General features: G+C 46.8%; 1 protein-coding gene across 1 annotated transcript in view; it reads right to left on the bottom strand.

The window, feature by feature from the left end:
* Positions 1 to 316: 316 nt before the first annotated feature.
* Positions 317 to 24808, bottom strand: part of drd4a (dopamine receptor D4a) — a 40764-nt gene continuing 16272 nt past the window's right edge. The window contains 4 exon segments of the mRNA XM_056282164.1: positions 317 to 629; positions 20913 to 21162; positions 21164 to 21506; positions 23831 to 23943. Coding sequence (XP_056138139.1) covers positions 424 to 629; positions 20913 to 21162; positions 21164 to 21506; positions 23831 to 23943 — 912 coding nt within the window. The 3' untranslated portion in view covers positions 317 to 423.

Genomic DNA, 24808 nt, shown 5'->3' on the forward strand with positions numbered 1-24808 from the left:
TTTTTTAGTGAAAAATGTTTATTATTTTTTTTAAAGATGAGTTTGAACCTCAGCACAACAATGTAGAAAATAAAATGACTTTCAATCTCTGACATCGCTGCATCGCTGGCATGTCTTAGCAGCTGGGGGGAATCTAGAGCAGATCTCCTCGCAGCGAGAGCCTTTGCCGAAACAAACATTGCTGTCACAGGAAAATAAACCACAAGCTTAAATTGAGGGACAAAAAAAAAGAAATGTAGAAAAATAAGCACCCACAAAGAGTAAAGAAACCCCAAATGGCGAGATATAGATATACAGACTAATTGTAAATAAATGCACTGTGTTGATATAGTACCGTCTCTTGCAATCGTTGTGCTTTTTAACTGTCCATGCAGCGATGCCCGGGACTTCCGTCTCGGGCGGGCCGGTTTCCGGTGAGCTAGTCTACGAGCAGCAGCTGTGCAGGAATTTTTTAAAGAAGTTCCTGAACTCCGTGTTGAAGACGGTGTAGATGACGGGGTTGAGGGCACTGTTGACGTAGCCCAGCCACGTCACGACACTCATCAGGTTGTACGGGATGTGGCACGACTCGCAGCGTGCCCTCATGGTGTGGACCACGAAGAAGGGGGTCCAGCAGAACAGGAAGGCACCTGGCGGGCAGAAGAAAGGAGGGGGGGGGGAAGGGTCACGCTTAGACACAGGATTTAAACCAGGATTCAGTGTGGAATTAGACAGCGAGGTGGAGTTAAAAGCCTCCCGTGAACTTCGGTTCAACTTAATCCCCTTGCTTAGAGGACCTTGGGAAGAATCCCGGCTCTAGTTGACGGCTGGTTTTGGTCTACGTGCAGCCTCAAGCCAAACTGACCTTGAAAAATCCTCTCCCGTTGACCTTTGCTTCAAACTAAACTCTTGAACAAATCTTTCAAGGGGTGTAGTACTGATTCCTCTTCTCCCCCCCCCCCTCTTTTTTTCTCCCCAATTGTACTTGGCCAATTACCCCACTCTTCCGAGCCGTCCCGGTTGCTGCTCCACCCCCTCTGCCGGTCCGGGGAGGGCTGCAGACTACCACATGCCTCCTCCCATACATGTGGAGTCGCCAGCCGCTTCTTCTCACCTGACAGTGAGGAGTTTCACCAGGGGGATGTAACGTGTGGGAGGGTCACGCTAATCCCCCCAGTCCCCCCCCCCCGAAGAGGTGCCCCGATGGACCAGAGGAGGCGCTACTGCAGCGACCAGGACACATACCCACATCCGGCGTCTCACCCGCAGACACGGCCAATTGTGTCTGTAGGGACGCCCGACCAAGCCGGAGATAACACGGGGATTCGAACCGCCGATCCCCGTGTTGGTAGGCAACGGGATAGACCGCCACGCCACCCGGACGCCCATGATTCCTCCTATTCACGGATGAGAGAGAGGAAAAGAGTAGGCTGACTTTGTCATTTCTCAGTTGAAAGAGTTATACGTGACACATCTATTATACATGAACTATCACAAAGTAAAGGAATGAATAGATTGTAAGCAGGGAGGAGTGCACATACTCACTTTGTTCTAAGATGAGAAAGTCAGTCAAGCTTGACGCTTCGTATTTCATGCCTCGCGCTACACTCTTGATGTCTTGCCCTTTTTTTTTTGTAACTGTGATACATCTCAAGGGATTTTCCCCACCTGAAATCTGAAGGTGCTCATAAAAGAGCTCTCTTATTATTAAATCATAACACTGGCTGTGGTTTTAAGTGAAATTCAAATGACTTCTCCCTGGTATAAATCTTCTATCAATTACATGGATCTGGACAAGGTGGGGAAACAGTGCTGTAGAGGGCACGGGCAGATGGATCACAGCTTTCCATAACTATCTGTAGCGTAATGCTGATGGAGGCGAGGAAGCTGAAGACGGGCTGTCGGCCACAGAGTGAACTAAGTACTGACAGGCAGAAAGCTTTAGTCGCATGCTATTCTGTTCGGTGTCAAATATTTACAAGGATGGGGGCGTCCGGGTAGCTTAGCGGTCTATTCCGTCGCCTAGCAACACGGGGTCGCCGGTTCAAATCCCCGTGTTACCTCCGGCTCGGTCGGGCGTCCCTACAAACACAAATGGTCGCGTCTGCGGGTGGGAAGCCGGATGTGGGTGTGTGTCCTGGTCGCTGCACTAGCGCCTCCTCTGGTCGGTCGAGGCGCCTGTTTAGGGGGGTGGAAGGGGGAATAGCGTGATCCTCCCATGAGCTGCATCCCCCTGGGGAAACTCCTCACTGTCAGGTGAAAAGGAGCGGCTGGCGACTCCACATGTATCAGAGGAGGCATGTGGTAGTCTGCAGCCCTCCCCGGATCGGCAGAGGGGGTGGGAGCAGCGACTGGGACGGCTCGGAAGAGTGGGGTAATTGGCCAAGGACAATTGGGGGGAAAAAGGAGGGCAAAAAAAAAAACAAAATTGTACAAGTATATTCACCGCTCATCTCTGCTCCAAACTTTAATTTCAGACCGTCATGAAGTGCAGCACGGGTCACAAGTTAGAAACCCAATCACCAGTCCTGATTTGGGTTGAGGGCTCTGCTTATCACACGGCCTTAAATGTGTCATCTTTGATCAGAAGGATCCCAGGGAGGGGGATATTAGCGCATACGGTGTTATTCATTCCTGGCGGGAAAGTCTGCTCCAGTCTATGTCACGAGAAGATCTGCGTACACGCTACCACGCGTTCCCCTATACTCATCGGCATGGGCGGATTATGAGATAATGGGCCGCTGGGTCCACTGACACGAATGACTAAGCCCTTCAACTCCGCGACAAGAAATGCAAAGTTAATAACAGTGACTTCATGCAGAGGCTCCGGCTCTGGGGCTCCCCGGGCCCCTGGGCCCGGTAGGTCAGGTAATCCACCCATGCTCATCGCAGATGTAAGCAGAGCCGTCATCAGTTAAGGGGGCTGACAGAATTGTGTCAGACGTAATGATGTGATATGGGGAGTTGTATGCAAATCCGACGGTGGGGTCTCAATAGGCTGGGAGCACTTAACCACACTGAGGGCGCACCTGTCATCCTTCATTGTCCCCGAGTGGCTGAATAATTTAAACATGCTGATGACTTTTCTATTAATAACCGGGACGGAGTCTATGATGAGTGATGGGTGAGACATTGCTCCTGGGGTGCGTTCGGGGGGTATGGCCACAATCATCCCTCAAATCTGGTTGGCCTCCCTTGGTGCCAGTCAGGAATGATTGGAGGATTGTTTGGGAGTTTGTTGTACATCCGTACACAGTATGCCGTCTCATCAAACTCAGTTGTAAAATGGGGACATTTGTATGTAGCACAGGGGGCATGGATGAGAATCACATCCCTGCTCTCTCTAATGCCTTAGTTATATCCATCCATCCATCCATCCATCCATCCATCCATCCATCCATCCATCCATCCATCCATCCATCCATCTATCCATCCATTATCCAAACTGCTTATCCTGCTCTTAAGGTCGCAGGGATGCTGGAGCCTATCCCAGCAGTAATTGGGCGGCAGGCGGGGCGAGACCCTGGACAGGCCTCCAGGCCATCACAGGGCCCACACACACACCTAGGGACAATTTACTACGGCCGATTCACCTGACCTACATGTCTTTGGACTGTGGGAGGAAACTGGAGCACCCGGAGGAAACCCACGCAGACACGGGGAGAACATCCAAACTCCACACAGAGGACGACCCGGGATGACCCACCAAGGTTGGACTACCCCGGGGCTCGAACCCAGGACCTTCTTGGTGTGAGGCGGCGGCACAGTGGCGCAGTGGTTAGCGCGGTCGCCTCACACCAAGAAGGTCCTGTTGTAGATTTACCAAAATTCCACAAAAGTTATTTTTTTCTTCCTCTATAAGTTATAAGTTCCTTTAAAAGCCTGGCCATTAGCCTTGTAGTGACCCAGATGGAGTCTAACAGCCATTTCCAAATCCAGTGTTTCTAGACCCATCCAGGCCATGCTGTGTTTTCATACATCTACTCAATATGATTATAAAGCATAGAAGGTCAGGTCAGTTATTTCACAACACAGAGGGAAAACAATTCTTTCTGATTAGACTGTGACAATTATATTCCTCCTTTTACCTTAAAACAAAACAAGGAGAGAGGAAAAAAGACGCCCTCCAATGAACGAGTGATTAGAGAAAAGTAAAATTAAACACTAATTGAAGAAATTACTGCAGGGCATTAAATCACAACATCAAGCCATTGGTGGGCAAATACATTTATTCTTCAAATTCAGTCAAATTCAAGCTTGAGGATTGCATTAATCCAAGTATTGATCAAATTGTGAGCAGAATTGGGATACTGTATAGAGTATATACATAGCTGTCAACAGAAGTGATGATCACACAGACAGAGGCTTACCCACATGCATAGCTTATCATATTGTGGCCATATTTGCATCTACATCCTATGACTTGTTGTGCTGTGCTGCTGACCAGTGTTTAGGTCCAAACACATGTCGCCTGACTTTTCTTGCAGCGAAGTCTCTGATAATGTCCCGGAAGTTCGGTCTTGGACCAGATTTCTCTCAGTGAAGAGGATGGCGAGTCCATTGAGCCTTTCCCCACTCATTGCTGAGCACATATAGTTTTCTCATATTCTTTTTCTCGGTGTGCTCTGGCTCTTCTTTTTGAGCCCCTGATTTTTTGGTGAGGCATTTTGACTGGCTCAGCTAGTCAGGCTGCAGTGCACTTTACGTTAGCGGCATACATATGTGTGCTCTGCACGTCTGATTGGCCAGTGTTTCGACCACAGTATTTTCACAATAACAGCAGGGGGTGGGGTGTCAGATGACCAGTAGAAATTTGTTTTAGTGACAACAATAAATTAATTTATCGTATAAATTCTACTGTCAGTAATATAAGTCAGTGAGTAAATTGTTGTACTTGATCCCATTTAAGGGTCAACCATAGATATTTGCACCCCCCTCCCCTCCCCCCCAGACCTTGGGTCGGGGTCATCTGTACCCTTTGACACGCCCCCAACGGCGGGCCTGCTGTGTGTGTCGGCTGGAGGAATTACCACACCATTTTAACACCAGAGTGGCCCCTGACAAAGTTGAAGTCTGGTGCTGTGTGTCAACAGTGTCCAAAGCTGTGTAATGTGTTGTAATGATACAGCTGGCGAGCTCAGATTAATACTGCCGCCCCTCGAACAGCCGGCCAGGGTGAATTGCATTTTGACACCAGCTTAGCTGTGGACACGTCACAGTGTGTGACGTTTTATGCCCCATCTGCTGCTGTTAGCAAACGAACTAATCTGACTTATTATTTTTGCATGACTTTGGCAAAGACTGCATACACCGGGGTAACACCAACTGAGTTATCCTGGGCCCTGGGTCAAGGGAGGGCCCAGCAATGACGGTCCCCACTGCCGCCGCCACCACTGCCCCCATCAGCCCTCGGAGCCCACGGCAACAGATGCCGTTACTGGCGCTGCTGGAGCAGGGGGACCCGTGTGAGCCCGGCTGGGATCAAGGTCCACACTAGAAACGAAGTTTACATACACACCACCTATGTTGGAGCTGTTTAAGGTCCCAATATGAGCTTTTTCCATGCAGCTAAATCTGATGTATAGTATGTTCAGATCATTAAGTACCGAGTCTGTTATCAGTTTTCCATGCACAACTTCAAAGCATTTAAATTGGGATTTGGGAATGATAGCATGTCTCTAATATGACTAAATTTTGGTAGTAGGGCTACCCTTTTAATTAGCCTATATTTGGATTAAATAGTGCACGGGGGAGGAGAGCGCTTTGCCATGTGCAAATGGAACAAGCGTTATGTGTGCATTATGACCAGTCAGTAACCTGTGCACAGTCTGGACCGGGGGGCTTAGGACGTCATCTTGGCCTGATGGAGATCATCTTGCCCTGGGCACGAGCAAGACACACGGCATGCCTGGCCTTGATATTTAGACATCCACTTTGAGACCCATCTCCTTTCTTATCGCTCATAAAAGCAGACTAACAACACAGAGATATCCAGGCCAACAACTCAAAGCAAGAAAAACAATAGCCACTTCTTGGTAACATACCTGCCTGGAAACACACCTGCCTGGAAACATACCTGCCTGGTAACATACCTGCCTGGTAACACACCCGCCTGGAAACATATCTGCCTGGTAACACACCTGCCTGGAAACATACCTGCCTGGTAACACACCTGCCTGGAAACATACCTGCCTGGTAACATACCTGCCTGGTAACATATACCTGCCTGGTAACATACCTGCCTGGTAAAATATACCTGCCTGGTAACATACCTGCCTGGAAACATACCTGCCTGGTAACATACCTGCCATAATAATGGCCCTTCTTCACATGACAGCAATAGAGTTGGGCTGGAATTGAGTTGACAATATACGACCACAACATCTATCTATTCATTTTGATTTTGCCAGAGTTGAATTGTGCCAGAAATAAATGGGCCTGCAGCAGCTACCCTGAACTCTGAAGACTGGTGTGGTTTCTACCAAGTATAGCCAGAACAAGGGGGTTACAACTGGAATGAGCCAAACAAAAATTCCATAACTGTAAAATAAACTACATAAAATAACATACCTGCCTGGCAGGTAGGCCAATATATATATATATAATTTTTTTTCGGAAACTGTCAATGATTTACCCTGGGGTCTCCTCCCAGTTGGCCATGCCTGGTAAACCTCCAAAGGAAGGCGCCCAGGAGGCATCCTAATCAGATGCCCGAACCACCTCAACTGACTCCTTTCCATGTGAAGGAGCAGCGGCTCTACTCCGAGCTCCCTCCGGATGTCCGAGCTCCTCACCCTATCTCTAAGGCTGAGCCCAGACACCCAACGGAGGAAACTCATGTCAGCTGCTTGTATCTGTGATCTCACCCTTTCGGTCACTACCCAAAGCTCATGACCATAGGTGAGAGTTGGAACGAAGATTGACTGACTGGTAAATTGCGAGCTTTGCCTTCCGGCTCAGCTCCCTCTTCACCACAGCGGCCCGGTACAATGTCTACATTACTGCTGATGCTGCACCAATCCACCTGTCAATCTCCATCCTATCTTCACTCCTGAACAAGACCCCAATATAGTTGAAGTCCTTCACTTGAGGCAACAACTCATCCCCAACCTGGAGGGAGCAATCCATCATTTTGCGGTAGAGAACCATGGCCGCAGGCTTGGAGGTGCTGACTATATATATATATATACACTCACTGGCCACTTTAATAGGTACACCTTGCTAGTACCGGGTTGGACCCCCTTTTGCCTTCAGAACTGCCTTAATCCTTCGTGGCATAGATTCAACAAGGTACTGGAAACATTCCTCAGAGAGTTTGGTCCATATTGACATGATAGCATCACGCAGTTGCTGCAGATTTGTCGGCTGCACATCCATGATGCGAATCTCCCAGTCCACCACATCCCAGAGGTGCTCTATGGGATTGAGATCTGGTGACTGTGGAGGCCATTTGAGTCCAGTGAACTCATTGTCATGTTCAAGAAACCAGTCTGAGATGATTCGAGCTTTATGACATGGCACGTTATCTTGCTGGAAGTAGCCATCAGAAGATGGGAACACTGTGGTCATAAAGGGATGGACATGGTCAGCAACAATACTCAGGTAGGCTGTGGTGTTGACACGATGCTCAATTGGTACTAAGGGACCCAAAGTGTGCCAAGAAAATGTCCCCCACACCATTACACCACCACCACCAGCCTGAACCGTTGATACAAGGCAGGATGGATCCATGCTTTCATGTTGTTGACGCCAAATTCTGACCCTACCATCCGAATGTCGCAGCAGAAATCGAGACTCATCAGACCAGGCAACGTTTTTCCAATCTTCTATTGGCCAATTTTGGTGAGCCTGTGCGAATTGTAGCCTCAGTTTCCTGTTCTTAGCTGACAGGAGTGGCACCCGGTGTGGTATTCTGCTGCTGTAGCCCATCTGCCTCAAGGTTCGACGTGTTGTGCGTTCAGAGATGCTCTTCTGCATACCTCGGTTGTAATGAGTGGTTATTTGAGTTACTGTTGCCTTTCTATCAGCTCGAACCAGTCTGGCCATTCTCCTCTGACCTCTGGCATCAACAAGGCATTTTCGCCCACAGAACTGCCGCTCACTGGATATTTTCTCTTTTTCGGACCATTCTCTGTAAACCCTAGAGATGGTTGTGTGTGAAAATCCCAGTAGATCAGCAGTTTCTGAAATACTCAGACCAGCCCGTCTGGCACCAACAACCATGCCACGTTCAAAGTCACTTAAATCACCTTTCTTCCCCATTCTGATGCTCAGTTTGAACTGCAGCAGATCGTCTGCACCATGTCTACATGCCTAAATGCATTGAGTTGCTGCCATGTGATTGGCTGATTAGAAATTTGCGTTAACGAGCAGTTGGACAGGTGTGCCTAATAAAGTGGCCGGTGAGTGTGTATATATATATATATATATATATATATATATATATATATATATATATATATACACTACCGTTCAAAAGTTTGGGATCACCCAAACAATTTCGTGTTTTCCATGAAAAGTCACACTTATTCACCACCATATGTTGTGAAATGAATAGAAAATAGAGTCAAGACATTGACAAGGTTAGAAATAATGATTTGTATTTGAAATAAGATTTTTTTTACATCAAACTTTGCTTTCGTCAAAGAATCCTCCATTTGCAGCAATTACAGCATTGCAGACCTTTGGCATTCTAGCTGTTAATTTGTTGAGGTAATCTGGAGAAATTGCACCCCACGCTTCCAGAAGCAGCTCCCACAAGTTGGATTGGTTGGATGGGCACTTCTTTGAGCAGATTGAGTTTCTGGAGCATCACATTTGTGGGGTCAATTAAACGCTCAAAATGGCCAGAAAAAGAGAACTTTCATCTGAAACTCGACAGTCTATTCTTGTTCTTAGAAATGAAGGCTATTCCATGCGAGAAATTGCTAAGAAATTGAAGATTTCCTACACCGATGTGTACTACTCCCTTCAGAGGACAGCACAAACAGGCTCTAACAGGTACTATTTAATGAAGATGCCAGTTGGGGACCTGTGAGGCGTCTGTTTCTCAAACTAGAGACTCTAATGTACTTATCTTCTTGCTCAGTTGTGCAACGCGGCCTCCCACTTCTTTTTCTACTCTGGTTAGAGCCTGTTTGTGCTGTCCTCTGAAGGGAGTAGTACACACCGGTGTAGGAAATCTTCAATTTCTTAGCAATTTCTCGCATGGAATAGCCTTCATTTCTAAGAACAAGAATAGACTGTCGAGTTTCAGATGAAAGTTCTCTTTTTCTGGCCATTTTGAGCGTTTAATTGACCCCACAAATGTGATGCTCCAGAAACTCAATCTGCTCAAAGAAGTGCCCATCCAACCAATCCAACTTGTGGGAGCTGCTTCTGGAAGCGTGGGGTGCAATTTCTCCAGATTACCTCAACAAATTAACAGCTAGAATGCCAAAGGTCTGCAATGCTGTAATTGCTGCAAATGGAGGATTCTTTGACGAAAGCAAAGTTTGATGTAAAAAAAATCTTATTTCAAATACAAATCATTATTTCTAACCTTGTCAATGTCTTGACTCTATTTTCTATTCATTTCACAACATATGGTGGTGAATAAGTGTGACTTTTCATGGAAAACACAAAATTGTTTGGGTGATCCCAAACTTTTGAACGGTAGTGTATATATATATATATATTATTTTGCTCCTTATTTGTTGAGCACTTTCCCTGCCATTGAGTGCTTCTTTTAACAAAGTTATATATATATATATATACATATGTGTGTGTGTGTGTGTGTGTGGGCCCTGTTATAGTCTGGCGGTCAGTCCAGGGTGTCTCCCTGCTTGCTGCCCAATGACTGCTGGGATCGGCTCCAGCATCCCCATGACCCTGACAGCAGGATAAGTGGTTTGGATAATGGGAAAATTGAAAATAATATTCGGTCCTTTGAGCTGGATAGCAGCGCTTACCCCCGATATGGAGCACGACAGAGAAGAACCTGGTCCGGGGCATCAGACATGCTAACCACAGTGGCCCAGTTGTTAGTGCTGTCGCCTCACAGCAAGAAGGTCCTGGGTTCGAACCCTGGGGTTGTTAAACCTTGGGGGGTCATCCCAGGTTGTCCTCTGTGTGGAATTTGCATGTTCTCCCCGTGTCTGCGGTGGGTTTCCTCTGTTTGCTTCAGTTTCCCCCACCATCAAAAAGACGTGCATGTTGGGGTAAATACTCTTGTCTGTGCCCCTGACCAAGGCAATGGGAAAAGAACTGGAGTTTGGTCCCCGGGTGCTGCACAGCAGCTGCCCACTGCTCCTAGCTACACAGCTAAGGTGGGTTAAATGCAGAGGAAGAATTGCCCCACGGGGATTAATAAAAGTAGTAAAAAAAAAAAATTTATGATGACTATGAGATGGACTTCATCAGCCAGAGCTGTGCCTTATCACCCCCAGGCACACACACATGCACCTACATCAAACCCAGTAGCCCATGCCTATGGTGCCTTAAATGATAAAGTACAGTGACCTGAAGATCCACCCCCTGTGTCTTGTGTCCTGGCCGACACCCAAGGGTGAACGCCGGCTAATTAATGCGACAATCAGTCCTAGACAGTCCCCTCCACACTATTCACGCCAACAGGTCGGTTCATCTGGATTCACAGCACGGACTACCTCGTATCGTTTGATAGCTTGAGCAGTTGAATATATCTGACTGTTTCTGAGTCAAGACCAGAAGACGGAGGCATTTCTGCTCCATCGCTACTTTATTAAGCGGACTGCAGTGTCCGAAGAAGAGTGATCCCTTTATGCTTTTCACCGGTTCATGGGAACACGTTCCTTCAGCGGGTCGGTTTGGAAGGTAGCCTTGGATGTAAACGTGTGGAATTTGAATGCAACTGCCTTGGAGTAAGTAGGTCAACCATTCACAGGCCTATGGACCTGACCACCCAACTGATAACTTCAGGAAAGACATTTGGTTCCATGCCCCCCCCCATTCCCCTTGTTCTGTTCTTTAGCCCCTGTCCTGTTAACAGCTCTCACTAAAAGCCCTGTGAGAAACACCATTCTCCCCAGCAGTTCTCCCCAGTAGGTCTCCCCAGCAGTTCTCCCCAGTAGGTCTCCCCAGCAGTTCTCCCCAGTAGGTCTCCCCAGCAGTTCTCCCCAGTAGGTCTCCCCAGCAGTTCTCCCCAGTAGGTCTCCCCAGCAGTTCTCCCCAGTGGTTCCATACATGCATATGCATGTACCTCACCACTGTATTGTAAGGGTAATTGTGGCCTGGGGCTTTGGCTAAATGTTTTCTCTCTGCCCTAAAAACTCATACATGTAGAGAAGTGAGTGTGTGTGTGTGTGTGTGTACCATGTTTTTCTATCCTAATGGGGACATTTGGTCCCCTTTAGGATAGAAAAACCAGAAACCACCTACCTTGAGGGGCCATTTTATTCCACCCCACAAGGGTCTATTTTAGGGTTAGGACTTGGCTTTAGGGTTAAGGTTAGAATGAGGGGTAGGTTAGGGTAAGGGTTAGGGTTAGGGTTAGGCATGTAATTTGTGTGGTTAAGGTTAGGGTTAAGGGCTAGGAGATGAATGTAGTCAATAAGGGGGCCCCACAGGTATAGATTTGCGAGTATGTATGTGTGAGTGTGTGTGTGTGCGAGTGCTGTAGTACTCGAGTCCAGGACTCCGACTCGAGTCCGACTCGAGTCCTGATTTTCAGGACTTGTGACTCGACTTGGACTTGAGCACTGATGACTTCGACTTGGACTCGAACACTGGGGACTCGAGACTCAACTCGGACTCGACTACAAACATGCTTGCGGTTGCATTTGTTTGGCTATTGTGTCGCAAAGTAAATAAACTCCCTTTGACGTGGTGACAGCTGTGTCATGTTTGTTTCATGTCAACCTTTTTTATTTGTGTGTCAGCTTTTTTACGGTGCCAGAGTGGAGCACTGGAACCCATCTTGGAACTCGACTCAGACTCAACCTTGATGACTCGGACTCAGGTAATGGGGACTCGACTCGGACTCGACTCGGACTCTTCTTTGGGGACTCGAACTCGGACTCAAACACTGGGGTCTCGAGACTTGACTCGGACTCGAGGTTTAGTGACTCGACTACAACATTGGGGTGTGTGTCTCTTCATACCTTACATACATTTTTTTTATTTCATCTCGAAATCTGAATCCTAATTGGGACACTAAGTTTCTTTGGGAATTCCTAAAACAGAAGGAATTTGTTGTGTATTATAAAGTTGTGTAAAAAGAGAGGGCAGAAAAACCAACACTACCCACCGGCTCACTCGTCATCGCTTTTTGTCTTGTGTTTGGTGAAGTCAACTGTGAAAGCTACTTTGGCAAGTAACTCATCATCCACGGCTGCTGCTGTGTGTCACAGTTGACTGGTGTGCAAGCGGAGGCGGCTGGTGAACATAACAGGCCATTACGCTGCAGCGTCCTCTGAAATCATTACCCCGAACAAACGTATTCCCATCTACGCAGTAGCTTTAAAATGTTTTTCCCTGTTTTGTTATCTTCTATACCGTAAAAGGTTTTTTATACCAAGCCTTGGCATCTGCATCTCCACTACAGCCACTGTAAAGAATATCCTGAATGATAATGACTCTTAATTTTTCATTTCAATATGTTTTCAAGCATATGTATTGTTTTTCAAGGTTGTTTTCGAGGTAGTCTACAACTGTAAGGTTGAACAAAATCAGAAGAAAACAAGAAAGCACTATCTGGCCAGGTTACCACAGGAGTTTGGGAGGCACAGCTTCCCTTGTGTCAGCAGGAGTAATCCCTACTTGCTGCAGCACATCTTTACAACTGCTGGGCGGAGAGCACCTGTGATTAATATCAGCCATTAATTTTAGGGACAAAAACACAAGATTCATATAACCAGAAGAAGGCTAAGCCTTGTGCAGCAGAGGAAATATTCCCAAGGATTTATGACCAACGGGTAAAGTCTTATGTAATAATTGGACTTAGGATTAAGGGGCTGAATGATTAGCCTATATAGGCTAAAGGGGAGAACCTCTTACAACCAACAGTGTGCACTGTTCTTAAGTGTCAGCGGGCTCCGCATCAGAGGGCCATTTAGTGGGGCAATGCCCCCCAGATCCGTCTTCATGCACCCCAGACATCGCTATATTTCATCGTTATCCCTTTACATGCCAGTGCCTCATTAAAAAGAAATGGTCAGTAAATGCGCTATAAACGTAGAATCTGTGAATGACAACTCTGAAAGGGTATTTTAGACTTTTTACACAAAGTTCGTCTGAGCAGTTGTTTGACACCATCACTGGCCAGAGGACCAGCGGCCTCTGTGACATTTGCCTATCGGCCCCGCAATCAGCCAGTCTGCGTTGCACCTGCATACTGGTTGGCCTGTGAGTATGTGCACCTGTCATGGTCTGTGATCTGCCCCCCCCCCACCCATCTCCTGATTGGTGCTTTGGTTCACCTGCGCTTAGTCTCCCTGATTGGCCCGTGATTAGGTGCACCTGTGCTGGGGACTATTTGACTGCAGACATTCTGGGTCGAGTCTTGCTGTAGCGCCGTGTAGTTGCATCCAATTGCAGACAAGAGGCAGAGGCAGGTGGTAAAGTACGAGGTCTCTTTACTGGGCTTCAGCAAAACACACAATGACAAAAAAAACCCACCGCCAAACAGGGCAGGCAATAAAGCTAACTCGAATTAACATAAAATACAAAAACTCAGCAAAACACTCTCTCACACAGAGGAGGCAGATGAGGGTTCAGGAGACAAGCGCTTCCGCAGACCGATGTGAAGCCTCTCTAAGACTCGACCCAGAATGTCTGCAAAACACACAGTCAAATAGTCCCCTGTGCTCAAATAGTGCACAACACCATAGGCCAATCAAGGAGACTGGGCACAGGTGAACCAAAGCACCAATCAGGAGATGGGGGAGCCCAAATCACAGACCATGACAGGTGCACCTAATCACGGGCCAACCAGGGAGACATGGGCGCAGGTGAACCAAAGCACCAATCAGGAGATGGGGGAGCCCAGATCATAGACCATGACAGGTGCACATACTCGCAGGCCAACCAGTACGCAGGTGCAACGCATACTGGCTGATTGCGGGCCGATAGGCAAATGTCACAGAGTCTGCTGGTCCTCTGGTGGATCGTGTCATTGTTTAAAGAAAAAAAACCACTTTGTTTTTGTCATTGTACATGTTACAATGAATGTGTTCTCTGCATTTAACCCATCTTATTGTATAGGGGCAGTGGGCAGCTGCAGCACCCAGGGACCAACTCCAGTTCTTCTTTCCATTACCTTGCTCAGGGGCACAGGCAGGAGTGTTAACCCTAACACGCATGTCGTTTTGATGGTGGGAGGAAACTGGAGCATCCGGAGGAAACCCACGCAGAGACAGGGAGAACATGCAAACTCCACACAGAAAGGACCTGGGACGGCCTGGGGTTCGAACCCAGGACCATCTTGCTGTGAGGCAACAGTGCTAACCACTGGGCCACCGTGCCGCCCTTATTTTATTTTATTTTATTTATTTTTTTTTAAAGATATCTAATGTTAGGTTGGCCACAAGCTGTGGCAGCATTCACACACAATTTAACTTTTGTTGCTTCGACAGCTATGAGTGAAAATTATTTTTCAAACCTGAAAAGTGGTCTGGCTGACAAGTTTGGTGAAGTTTGTGCCCAAGAAAGACTTAAAGATCTCAGGACGAGTGGAAGGATGGACTGACAAGCAGGTCTGCAACGGTGACCCGACGCATTCAAAGCATCAAGACACTGACTGACTACAAAACCAACAATCTGTTCAGTGATGACGCCAAACTGCCGGATATCCCAAACCAGTTCTTTGCCCGTTTTGACACTCAGAGAGGAGGGTCTGCTCCACTCATCAACCTACCCGCTGGATAGTAGACACTGGTTCTATAGCATCACCAGATGAGGACCACCAGGAGGAAGCAAGGCGGCAGGCCCAGATGGATTGCCCAGCCAGTCACTGAAGGCATGTGCCGATCATCTTACTGAGGTGTTTACTAAAAATGTCAACCTCTCATTACAACAAGCTGCTGTTCCAACATGTCTTAAATCCTCCACCATCACCCCAGTGTCCAAAAGCCCATCTGTGAATTGTCTGAAAGACAATCGCCCAGTGGCACTAATGCCGATAGCCATGAAGTGCTTCGAGAAACTTGTGCTTTCACACATAAGAACCATCATCCCACCTGATCTGGACAAGCACCAGTTTGCCTACCAGGCAAACCACTCCACAGAGGACGCCATTACAGCAGCTCTCAACACTGCTCTGACACACTTAGTGGAACCCAACAGTTATATGAGGATGCTGTTCATGGACTTAAGCTCCACATTTAACACTTGTCATCCCCCACAAACTGGTCAGCAAACTGAACAACCTGGGCCTTGTTTCCTCGCTGTGCTCGTGGCATGGACGTCCTCACAGATCAACCACAGCAAGTCAGGACTTATAAACGCACCTCCTCCACCCTCATCCTAAACACAGGAACCCCACAGGGCTGTGTGCTGAGCTCGATGCCATTCACACTTCCCACCCACGACTGCACCCCTATCCACACCTCCAACTCCATAATTAAATTCACAGATGACACCACAATAGTTGGGCTGATTTCAGACAATGAGGAGACACCCTACAGCAGGGATAGGCAACATGGTCTAGAAAGGTCTGGTGTGGGTGCAGGTCTTTGTTCCAACCAAGCAGTTACACACCTGATTCTATTAGTCAACCAAGAGTCTTTGCTAAGGACCTTGATTTGTAGACTCGGTTGTGTAACTCCTTGGTTGGAACAAAGACCTGCACCCACACTGGACCTTTCTGGACCATGTTGCATATCCCTGCCCTACAAGTTTGAGGTGGAACATCTGGCCGAGTGGTGTAAGGACAACAATCTGGTCCTTAACACCTCTGAATAAGGAGATGGTCATTGACTACAGGAGAACAAAGGAGAGAGTCCACCTCCCCTTCCAAATACATGGGGAAGTAGTGGAAAGCATGGAAAACCTAAAAGTTCCTTTGAGTCACTGTGTCAAAACAGCTGACATGGATTTCCAAGACTTCAGACCTGGTCAAAGAGGCCCAATAAAGACTCTTCTTCTTCAGGAAGCTGAAATATGGCCTAGCTCCCAATTTAAATTTCTATAATTTCAACATTGAGAGCATACTTACTAATTGTGTCACTGTGTGGTATGCCAGCAGCACAGCTGCCCAGCGAACATACCTACATTGTGTGGCAAAGGTGGCCCAGTGCATTGTTGGGATGGATCTCCCAAAACTGGACACCATCTATGCCAGTCGACTGAGGAAGAAAGTGAGCATCATCACCAGGGACACATCCCAGCCACTCCCTGTTTGAACCACTGCCTTCTGGCAAACAGTTCAGGACAATAAGATTCCACACCAATAGATGGAGGAACAGCTTCTTTCCCAGAGCTGTGGCCTCCATCACACCCCTCCCTGCCCAACCGCAGAACAGAATACAGGTAGGGTTTGGGACATCGGGTAAAATGGGACAAATGAGGTTTTATATCTTGGGCTCTTTAAATATTAGCAGCCTATCACCAAACATATTATTGCATTGTTGCTACAAATGTCCTTTACATGAAACAATCATTTTGATTGGTCTGAGATAACTAGGATGGGCAAAGCAAAGATTAAAAAAAATAAATCACTGGTCCCAGGACTCGTAAGGTAAGCCATGTTGCATATTGATTTTCTCTTTTTGGTAATAGAGCTACTGCAGCTAAAACAATGAGGGTATAACACCAAAAAGGGTTGTAGGATGTTACATTTTATTAACAGTTTGACTTATAATCAAAATATTTTCACAATAAATTCTATTTTTTCATGGGAAAGGGTACTGAGTGATTGTCAAAAAAATTGAGCTAAAATGGCAAAATTCTCTGAAGTGACACCGGCATGTTTCTAGACTACCAGGTGCCATAAAATCACGAGTTATTATGCTATTTTGTGCCAACCTGTCATATTACAAGCATTTTTAATATTGGTGTCACTTAAAAAATAATAAAGATGATGCAGTGAGTCCATGTCAGCCATAATAGTCCAGAATTAGCAATCATTGTTGCATGTATGCAAGCGCACAAACACATGTCTGTGTATATCAAATGCTCAGAGTGTTTGTGCATGTATTGCACACTTGCATGTCTCTCGCCTCCTCTCGCATGTGCTCTCTCTCTCTCTCTCTCTCTCTCTCTCTCTCTCTCTCTCTCTCTCTCTCTCTCTCTCTCTCTCTCTCTCTCTCTCTCTCTCTCTCTCACACACACACACACACACACACACACACACACACACACACACACACTGGAAACAAAACAAGCAACTGAACATCCCTGCAGATCCTGCAAAACATCTTATGGACACAAAAGTGACCCCAAGGCCACACGGGACTGGATCTCCTGTGCAGAATGTGGGGCATGGTTCCATGAGAGCTGTGGTGAAGACAATGGGATCCGGGATGATGTGGGCTATGTTTGCAGAGAGTGTTTAGGAGGGTATAGATTTAGACCAATATTGTTGAAATGTGTTCATGTTCTTATTTAGTTTTGTTAAGTTAATTCATACGTTGTTTTCAAACAGGGTGAGTGTGAAAATTGGCTGATTCAAAATTGCAGGCTAATTAGGCCTGTAAATTCCTTGCAGTCCTAATTAGCCTGCAATTTTCAAACTGTTCTAATGAAGATTTAGGTTACGTTATTTAATGACTGAACTGATAAATGGATTTAACCATTTAAACAAAACCCCAACAAACATGAAATAGAGCCGTTCTTCAATTAAGCTGAGTTGTTTGGTGTCCTTTTTTTATCCGTCAGGGACTGTCCCATTTTACCTTACCAGCTGACCCACTTTACTGGAACATGTCATTGGCGTGAAGCAGGGGTTCTTGATGTGCTGTGCTTGGCAACATATTTTCTTATAGAACTGCAGCAGATATCCATAACAACTTCTACAACACTTCAGGTAGTCTTCAGAATTTTAGGTGGTTTTCTTGGTAATCTAGCAAAAAGTGTCCCAAATGACCTGACTTCACCCTTCTGTGAGCGCACACAGACATACTATCAAGGACTGTGAAACACACACAAACACATTTAGGACTGTGACACTTGCTTGCTTGCTGGTTGTCCATCGTGCCCGATGATGACCATCTTCTTCTATTTGTGGGTCCTTTGAGGACTCAGATAGCAGAAGAAACCTGCGCAGAGATGGTTTTTAAAGTGGCATGGGGGGTGCGCTTCTCCCAACGCCACATGACTTGATTGTAGAGGAGATGGTTCCGATGGCAAGGGGGATCCCTAGACGACCGGCACCTCCACACAACTGCAGGGGGCTGCCGGAAATCCAGTTTTTCGGAAACCGCCTCGAAGCGTGCCGCCACAGCTTGCTTTTCTGTTGGGGTAAGCTCCCTTAGCCTTATGTCTTCCAGACTCACCCACAAGGCAGCGGGGCAGTGGTTGATAGGTGCCAGGGTGTGTCCACCAGGGTGGGCCTGCACACCATATCTCTGGGGCCCACTGCTGCTCCGAGATCCCCTGCCAAGTGAGCCTGGGGCCGCAAGACCCCAGTTACCATGTGTGGCCACGGGGAGGCCTGGCAGGAGTCTTGGTGAAGGAGAGGCTATGTACTGGCAAGGGAAGGCTTACACGCTAGGATGCTGCCCTATTCGCCACAAAGGCTAGCCAGCGGCAGCAAGCTAAGGGCAGGAAGGACACAAGCGGGTTGGAAGAACACATGCACCTTCCCTCCAACTACACACTGCTGCACTAGACGCATCACAACACCCTGTGTGTATGTACACACACACACACACACACTGTGACACACACACACACACACACACACCCTGCTCCATCCCCCAGAGACTGCTACCACAGACAATTTAAAACCTCTGTAACTTTGTATATGTAATTTTATTAGTGTCTTCTATTTACTATTCTCAATCACGATATCCCCCCCCTCAACAGGCGCCCCGACTGACCAGAGGAGGCGCTAGTGCAGTGACCAGGACACATACCTACATCCGACTTCCCACCCACAGACACGGCCAATTGTGTCTGTAGGGACGCCCGACCAAGCCGGAGGTAACACGGGGATTCAAACCGGGATCCCCGTGTTGGTAGGCAACGGAATAGACCGCTACGCTACTCGGACACCCCTTCCACTCTCTGTTGAGGTGAGTCAAGCAGCTAATAAAGTGTTGGATGCCACAGGGCACTAATTTAAATATTTAAATTTAACATGTGATTATGATTCTGTATTTCCTTAAAGCAATTATGTTAGTCTTGGTCATATCGTTAGTCTTAAAACCTCGGGTTGATGCCGTTGTTGGCACATTGTTCTGTCTTAATGGTTTTTGCCTATGCATTGCTTGGATCTTTAGCTGTTGTTGGTGGTTTCGTCTGTTTGGACTAGCGTATGCCCCCCCCCCACCAGCCCCCCTGTGGTTTTCAGGCATCTCCTTCACAAGTTCACATAGTTCTGGTGCTGGGGTTCTCCATTTCTCCACCGCATAATGATATATATACTACTAGTAGTAGTAGTAGTAGATATGGGTTAAAAGGCCAACTCGAGATCGCCCCCTCTGTCCAGAGATGGTGTGGCAGTTAGCTCTCTGGATCTGCGTGCATCTTTGCTCAGTTCTGTATCACCTCCTGCAAAAAACCTTCTCTCCAGTGCCTTCTCTGTTATTTTTTTTTGTAATTTTATCTTTTCTGATGTTCAGATAAAGAAGATATACAAAGGGCTGTAGACCACCAACTGTCCTGGATGTTAAAAAATAATAAAAAGAGCTCCAACAAGCTGATTGCCTATCAATGAATAATGTCAGCAAAGACCTTGGTCCGTGTGTTGCTGGAGGTTATATTATGATGTATGCATTGTGCAGTGCTTCAAACTGGGATGCAATTTGTCTTCGTGCCCCAGTATTTTTATTGATTCATTAGTTGAATCAGTCAGTGATTCAATCAACATCATAAAATAATGAATCAATCAAAGTAGTTGATTGATTCATTATTTTATTGCCTCTTCAACTGGTGGGATTGAGAAAATGCAGGAACAGATTGGGTCGGAGGCAGGCCTCGGCAGAGGATTTTCCGATGTAAGGAAGATTATTTTATATTAAAGTTTCAGGAATCTCTAGAAATTTGTGAAGCTCTCTCTATTACGTGGGACGAGCAGGTTCAAAAAGCTAAAATCTGGTACTTTTACTGACGTTTCAGCTGTCTTGACTATCAGGCGTGCATCACATTATTTGTGTACATTATTGGATGTTGCCATCTTTGATTTGTCATAGGGTGTAATTATTCATTCACTGCATAAACCCACTTAATCCAATTTAGATTCAGTGGAATGGGGGGAGGACAGGGAGACACCCAGGATGGATCAGCAGTCCATCATAGGACCCCCACGCACACTCACATTCATAACTATGGGTAATTTGATGTCTCCATCTCACCTAACATTCTTTGGACTGTCGGGGGGGGGGGGCATTGAAGTACCGAGAGGAAACCCACGAAAACACATGCAAACTCCGAAGAGAAGAACTGTGATCAAAACCAGGACCCACAACTGTTTTTTTTTAGAAAGTAGAGAGTTACTACCATTTAACATGTCCTTCAATAGAAACAACTGTGGAATAACCTTCATTTCTAGATCACCAACATTGCATATTATATGAAGCCGTGTAAAGGTGACTGTCACGCCCCTCAGGCACACGTAACAGATGGAACAAAATACGAGTTTCGACAAATCTGAAGTGTTCAATAGACAGGCGTTGGTAAAGACATGAGGAGCATTTAAAGAACAAAATCAGGTGGAGAAAGGGACAGAAATGTTCCGTGTAAAAAGTGAGAGACTCTTGCTTTGCACTTTCTGACATGACTCACAGAAGAAAACGGTGTGATGGGGGGCAACTCACCCACGACAACAGGAAGCACTTTCATGGCTTTCCTCTCCCGGCCATTGATCTTGGCCCTCTTCTTCTTATGAAGGTCGGAGGTGAACTTGATATCTGCATAGGCCACGGCTGGTATGGGGCCGTCCTTGTACTCCGGGGAGGGGTAGGGGCAGTCCGGCGACGGGGAGGGGTCCTGCTCCTCCAGCGTATTGTCTGTGAGCTCCTGTTCGATGACAGGCGGCAACGGGGGAGGGAGGGAGGCCAGTGGGGGGGAGGGAGGCGGCGGCCTCTTGGAACTTCCGGCAGGCCTGGATGCTGTTCCTCAGCTTGGCCTTGCGCGCCTCCTCCCAGCGACGGAGGCCTCGGAACATCCCGCAGTAGAGCATCAGCATGATGGGGCAGGGTATGAAAAAGGAGCAGACAGAGGAGTACAGGACGTAGTCGTCGTTCTCCAGCTTGCACTCGCGGGGGTCGCGGTTGGGCACGTTGTTGATGCCAAACATGATGGGCGAAGCCACGGCCAAGGCCAGTATCCACGTGGCTGACAGCAGGATGACCTGTCGCTGGTCTACATGTTTTCGGTTGTAGTTGAAGGGAACGGACACGGCGATGAACCTGGAACGAGACAAAGGGAATACTAACATGTTGGATCTGCTGTAGCTACACATTGTCGGTAGTTCCCAGGCCCAGGTGAAAGGATGACTTATGGAATTTAGAAAATTGCATTCTGAACATAAAAATGTATGGTTACATCCTTGTCTTTGTGTGTGTGCGTGGGGGGGGGGTGGACAACTGTAGTATATAGGCTTCGTCCAATGATTAACAGTGTGAAACAGCCTGTAATGGAAAAATAAACATCACCCTCTTGTTTCAAGGCAGAAAGGTAAGAGAAGATTACAATATGCAATTATATTCTTACTGCGTGATAATTAGAATAGGATGCCAGGGGATGTTTATTAATAGAGTCTTCAAATGGAAACCTCCCATTAAAGGCTGATGTACTGGACCCACCACAGCTGTTGGAGGCTCAAAATGTAAATCATGGTGTCCCAGAACCACCAACTGTAAGCGCTGGTCACATCAAAATTCACACTACACCTACACGGATATGCTTTAGAAACGCTGCACCAGACAGGCCGATTCTCATTATGTCAGCTTCATAAAGTCCAGGAAGAATGATGAGGAACCAGCAAAGATGAAGCCAATGAAATAAAGATTTTGGGAGGTTTCGTTCTGAGAAATAATGAGGCACTACACGTGCTGAGTTTGTTAAGGTGCAGAGGTTCAGTTAGTCAGTCATTTTTGTTTTATCTGTGGATGTGTCCTGAGACCATGAAGAACCGTGGTAAGTGGTTCTATCAGAGAAGGCGCATATGACACCGCTAACCAGTCCAGAAACATCTTCACGGGAACATTAAAGGTTTCTACACTGAGCTATTTGGTAGCTTGTACTGAAGGGCATACAGTTCGCGTAATGCATACACTACATCAGCCGATTTCTAAACTCCAGAAGAGCTTGGTATCATAACCATTAGCATCAGTTACCTCCAATAGTTCAGTTTTCTCTCTGATATAATGATATTTTCTGGACCCAAGCCAGCGAATTTCAGGAGAGGACCTTAAACTTTGGCCCACAGCATCATCCCTCAATGTCAAACATGGGGGGGAGGGGGGGGTAATCCTATTGTATCAAACTAATGACCCCCATGAAATGCTAGTAATTATCATGGCAGACACGTCCCTCTTCTGAGGTTGAACCCCCTAAATCTGCTTTTCTTGTGCCTCTGTTGGGGGTGGTGCTTTTACAGGAAATAGATGGAAGGTCATCTGTTGATAACCATCATTTTTCCAAATCAGAGCCAACCGTGGCAGCACCGTGGCCCAGTCTGGCGGCGAGAGAGAGAAGAGGGCCTGTATGCCGGCTCAGCTTCAAATGAAGAGCTTTGGTAGAGGAACACCTATGAAAAACCCACATACACATTTCTATTTGTATTTTTTGGAGGCAAGGTCATACAGACGGGCCAAGGCTAAGCTTTTTATTTTTGGATTTTTCTCTATTTTTTTTACTCCAATTGTATCTGGCCAATTACTCCATCTTCCGAGCCATCCTGGTCGCTGCTCCACCCCCTCTGCCGATCCAGGGAGGGCTGCAGACTACCACATGCCTCCTCCGATGCATGTGGAGTCGCCAGCCGCTTCTTTTCCCCTGACAGTGAGGAGTTTCGCTAGGGGGACATCGCATGTCCCCCTTCTCCCCAGAAAAGGCTCCCCGACTGACCAGAGGAGGCGCTAGCACAGCAACCAGGACACATTCCCACATCCGGCTTCTCACCTGCAGACACGGCCAGTTGTGTCTGTAGGGATGCCCGACCAGGCCGGAGGTAACACGGGGATTCGATCCTGCGATCCCCGTGTTGGTAGGCAATGGAATAGACCACCTCGTCACCCTGACACCCAAGGTTAAGCTTTAATGGAGTGGGGACCTTTTGTTTTGTGTGACCCCTGATCCGGTTGACATTACTCTGCCAAAGAAAACGATGGTTGCCAGTTTCCTGTCGGGATTGGGAAGGTCGTCATAGTAATTCTTCCAGGTTCTTCAGTGGTTTAGTTTGTTACAGTGATGTGTCTGAGTCAGGCTTTCTCCACAAATTTGGCACATACACTCTCTGAAATCCAAGGTAGCTCAAAAAAACAAAAACAAAAAACAAAAACAAAAACGTCAGTGATTCCTCAGTGCAGTGCTGCTGACTGCATTCTAATAAAGGAGACAAACACCAAAACACACGATACATAAAACAGCTTCCTACAGAGGTTTGAGCTTGTTTTTTTTTTTATTATTATTATTGCATTCAGTGTCATGATCTCTTGTCATTCATTCTTGGTGTGTATGATGTTCTCCAAAAGCACAGGGATGATGACACATAAGGAGGAGCACCAACCTGTCAATGCTGATAGCGCAGAGGTTGAAAATGGAGGCCGTGCACAGCATCACATCCATGGTCATCAGGGCATCACAGATGGTCATATTCAGCAACCACACACCATCCTGGAACTGAGGAACAAAAACACGGGCGATCCAAAGGTCATGGTCGATATGCATGTTAGGCCCTGATCACACAAAATCCCATATAAATGTGTGTTGTAAAACCCAAAGTACACAGTTCTACTCAAGAATCCCAAATCGAGCTCACATATATTAAGAAGATACCAATCAGTGGTGGTTATTAGTTGTAATCTCGTTAGATGGGCTTTCATGGCAGACTTGATTCCCCACATGAAATATCTTTTTTTTTTGCATAAACATCACAGAGATGACAACAACTGAGTAAAACATCAATTTTGTTCATGCAGACTTCATAAATATGCATGAGCAGATTGAACGCAACACATGATAAGATCGAAACTCAATATGCGATATGCAAAAAAGTGTTGCAGCGAAATCCTTTTCTTTTGAAAATAACAACCCCCCCCCCCAAAAAATAAAGAAACGGTACAGTCAACACAGTGAGTGTGCTCAAGGAGCCAGACTCTGTTCCTTCCCACAGTCACAATAAAATCTGATTTCTACACCTCTTGTCGTTTTCTGTATCTATCCGATTCCCTGGTGGCTGTCTTTTCTCTGATCCTTCCCCAAAAACACTGCTGCGTGGAGAACCCCGTGGCGAGAGGTTTGACTGGGAGGAGAAAAACCGAGCACATCACACCTGTCAGCTGCACCACTGCACCGCCGGCTGCCAGCCTGCTCTCAGATTAATTTTAAGATTCTGCTGCTTGTCTATAAAAGCACTGAAAGGCCAGGCTCCAAAATCCATCTCCGACCGCCTGACTGTTTATGAGCCAGCTCGGCCACTCGGATCATTTGACACCGGCCCTCATTTCTTTCCAGCATAAAATCAAATTCTGCTGAATCAGCCTTC

Source organism: Lampris incognitus, chromosome 6, assembly GCF_029633865.1.
Source record: "Lampris incognitus isolate fLamInc1 chromosome 6, fLamInc1.hap2, whole genome shotgun sequence".
Lineage (NCBI taxonomy): Eukaryota > Metazoa > Chordata > Actinopteri > Lampriformes > Lampridae > Lampris > Lampris incognitus.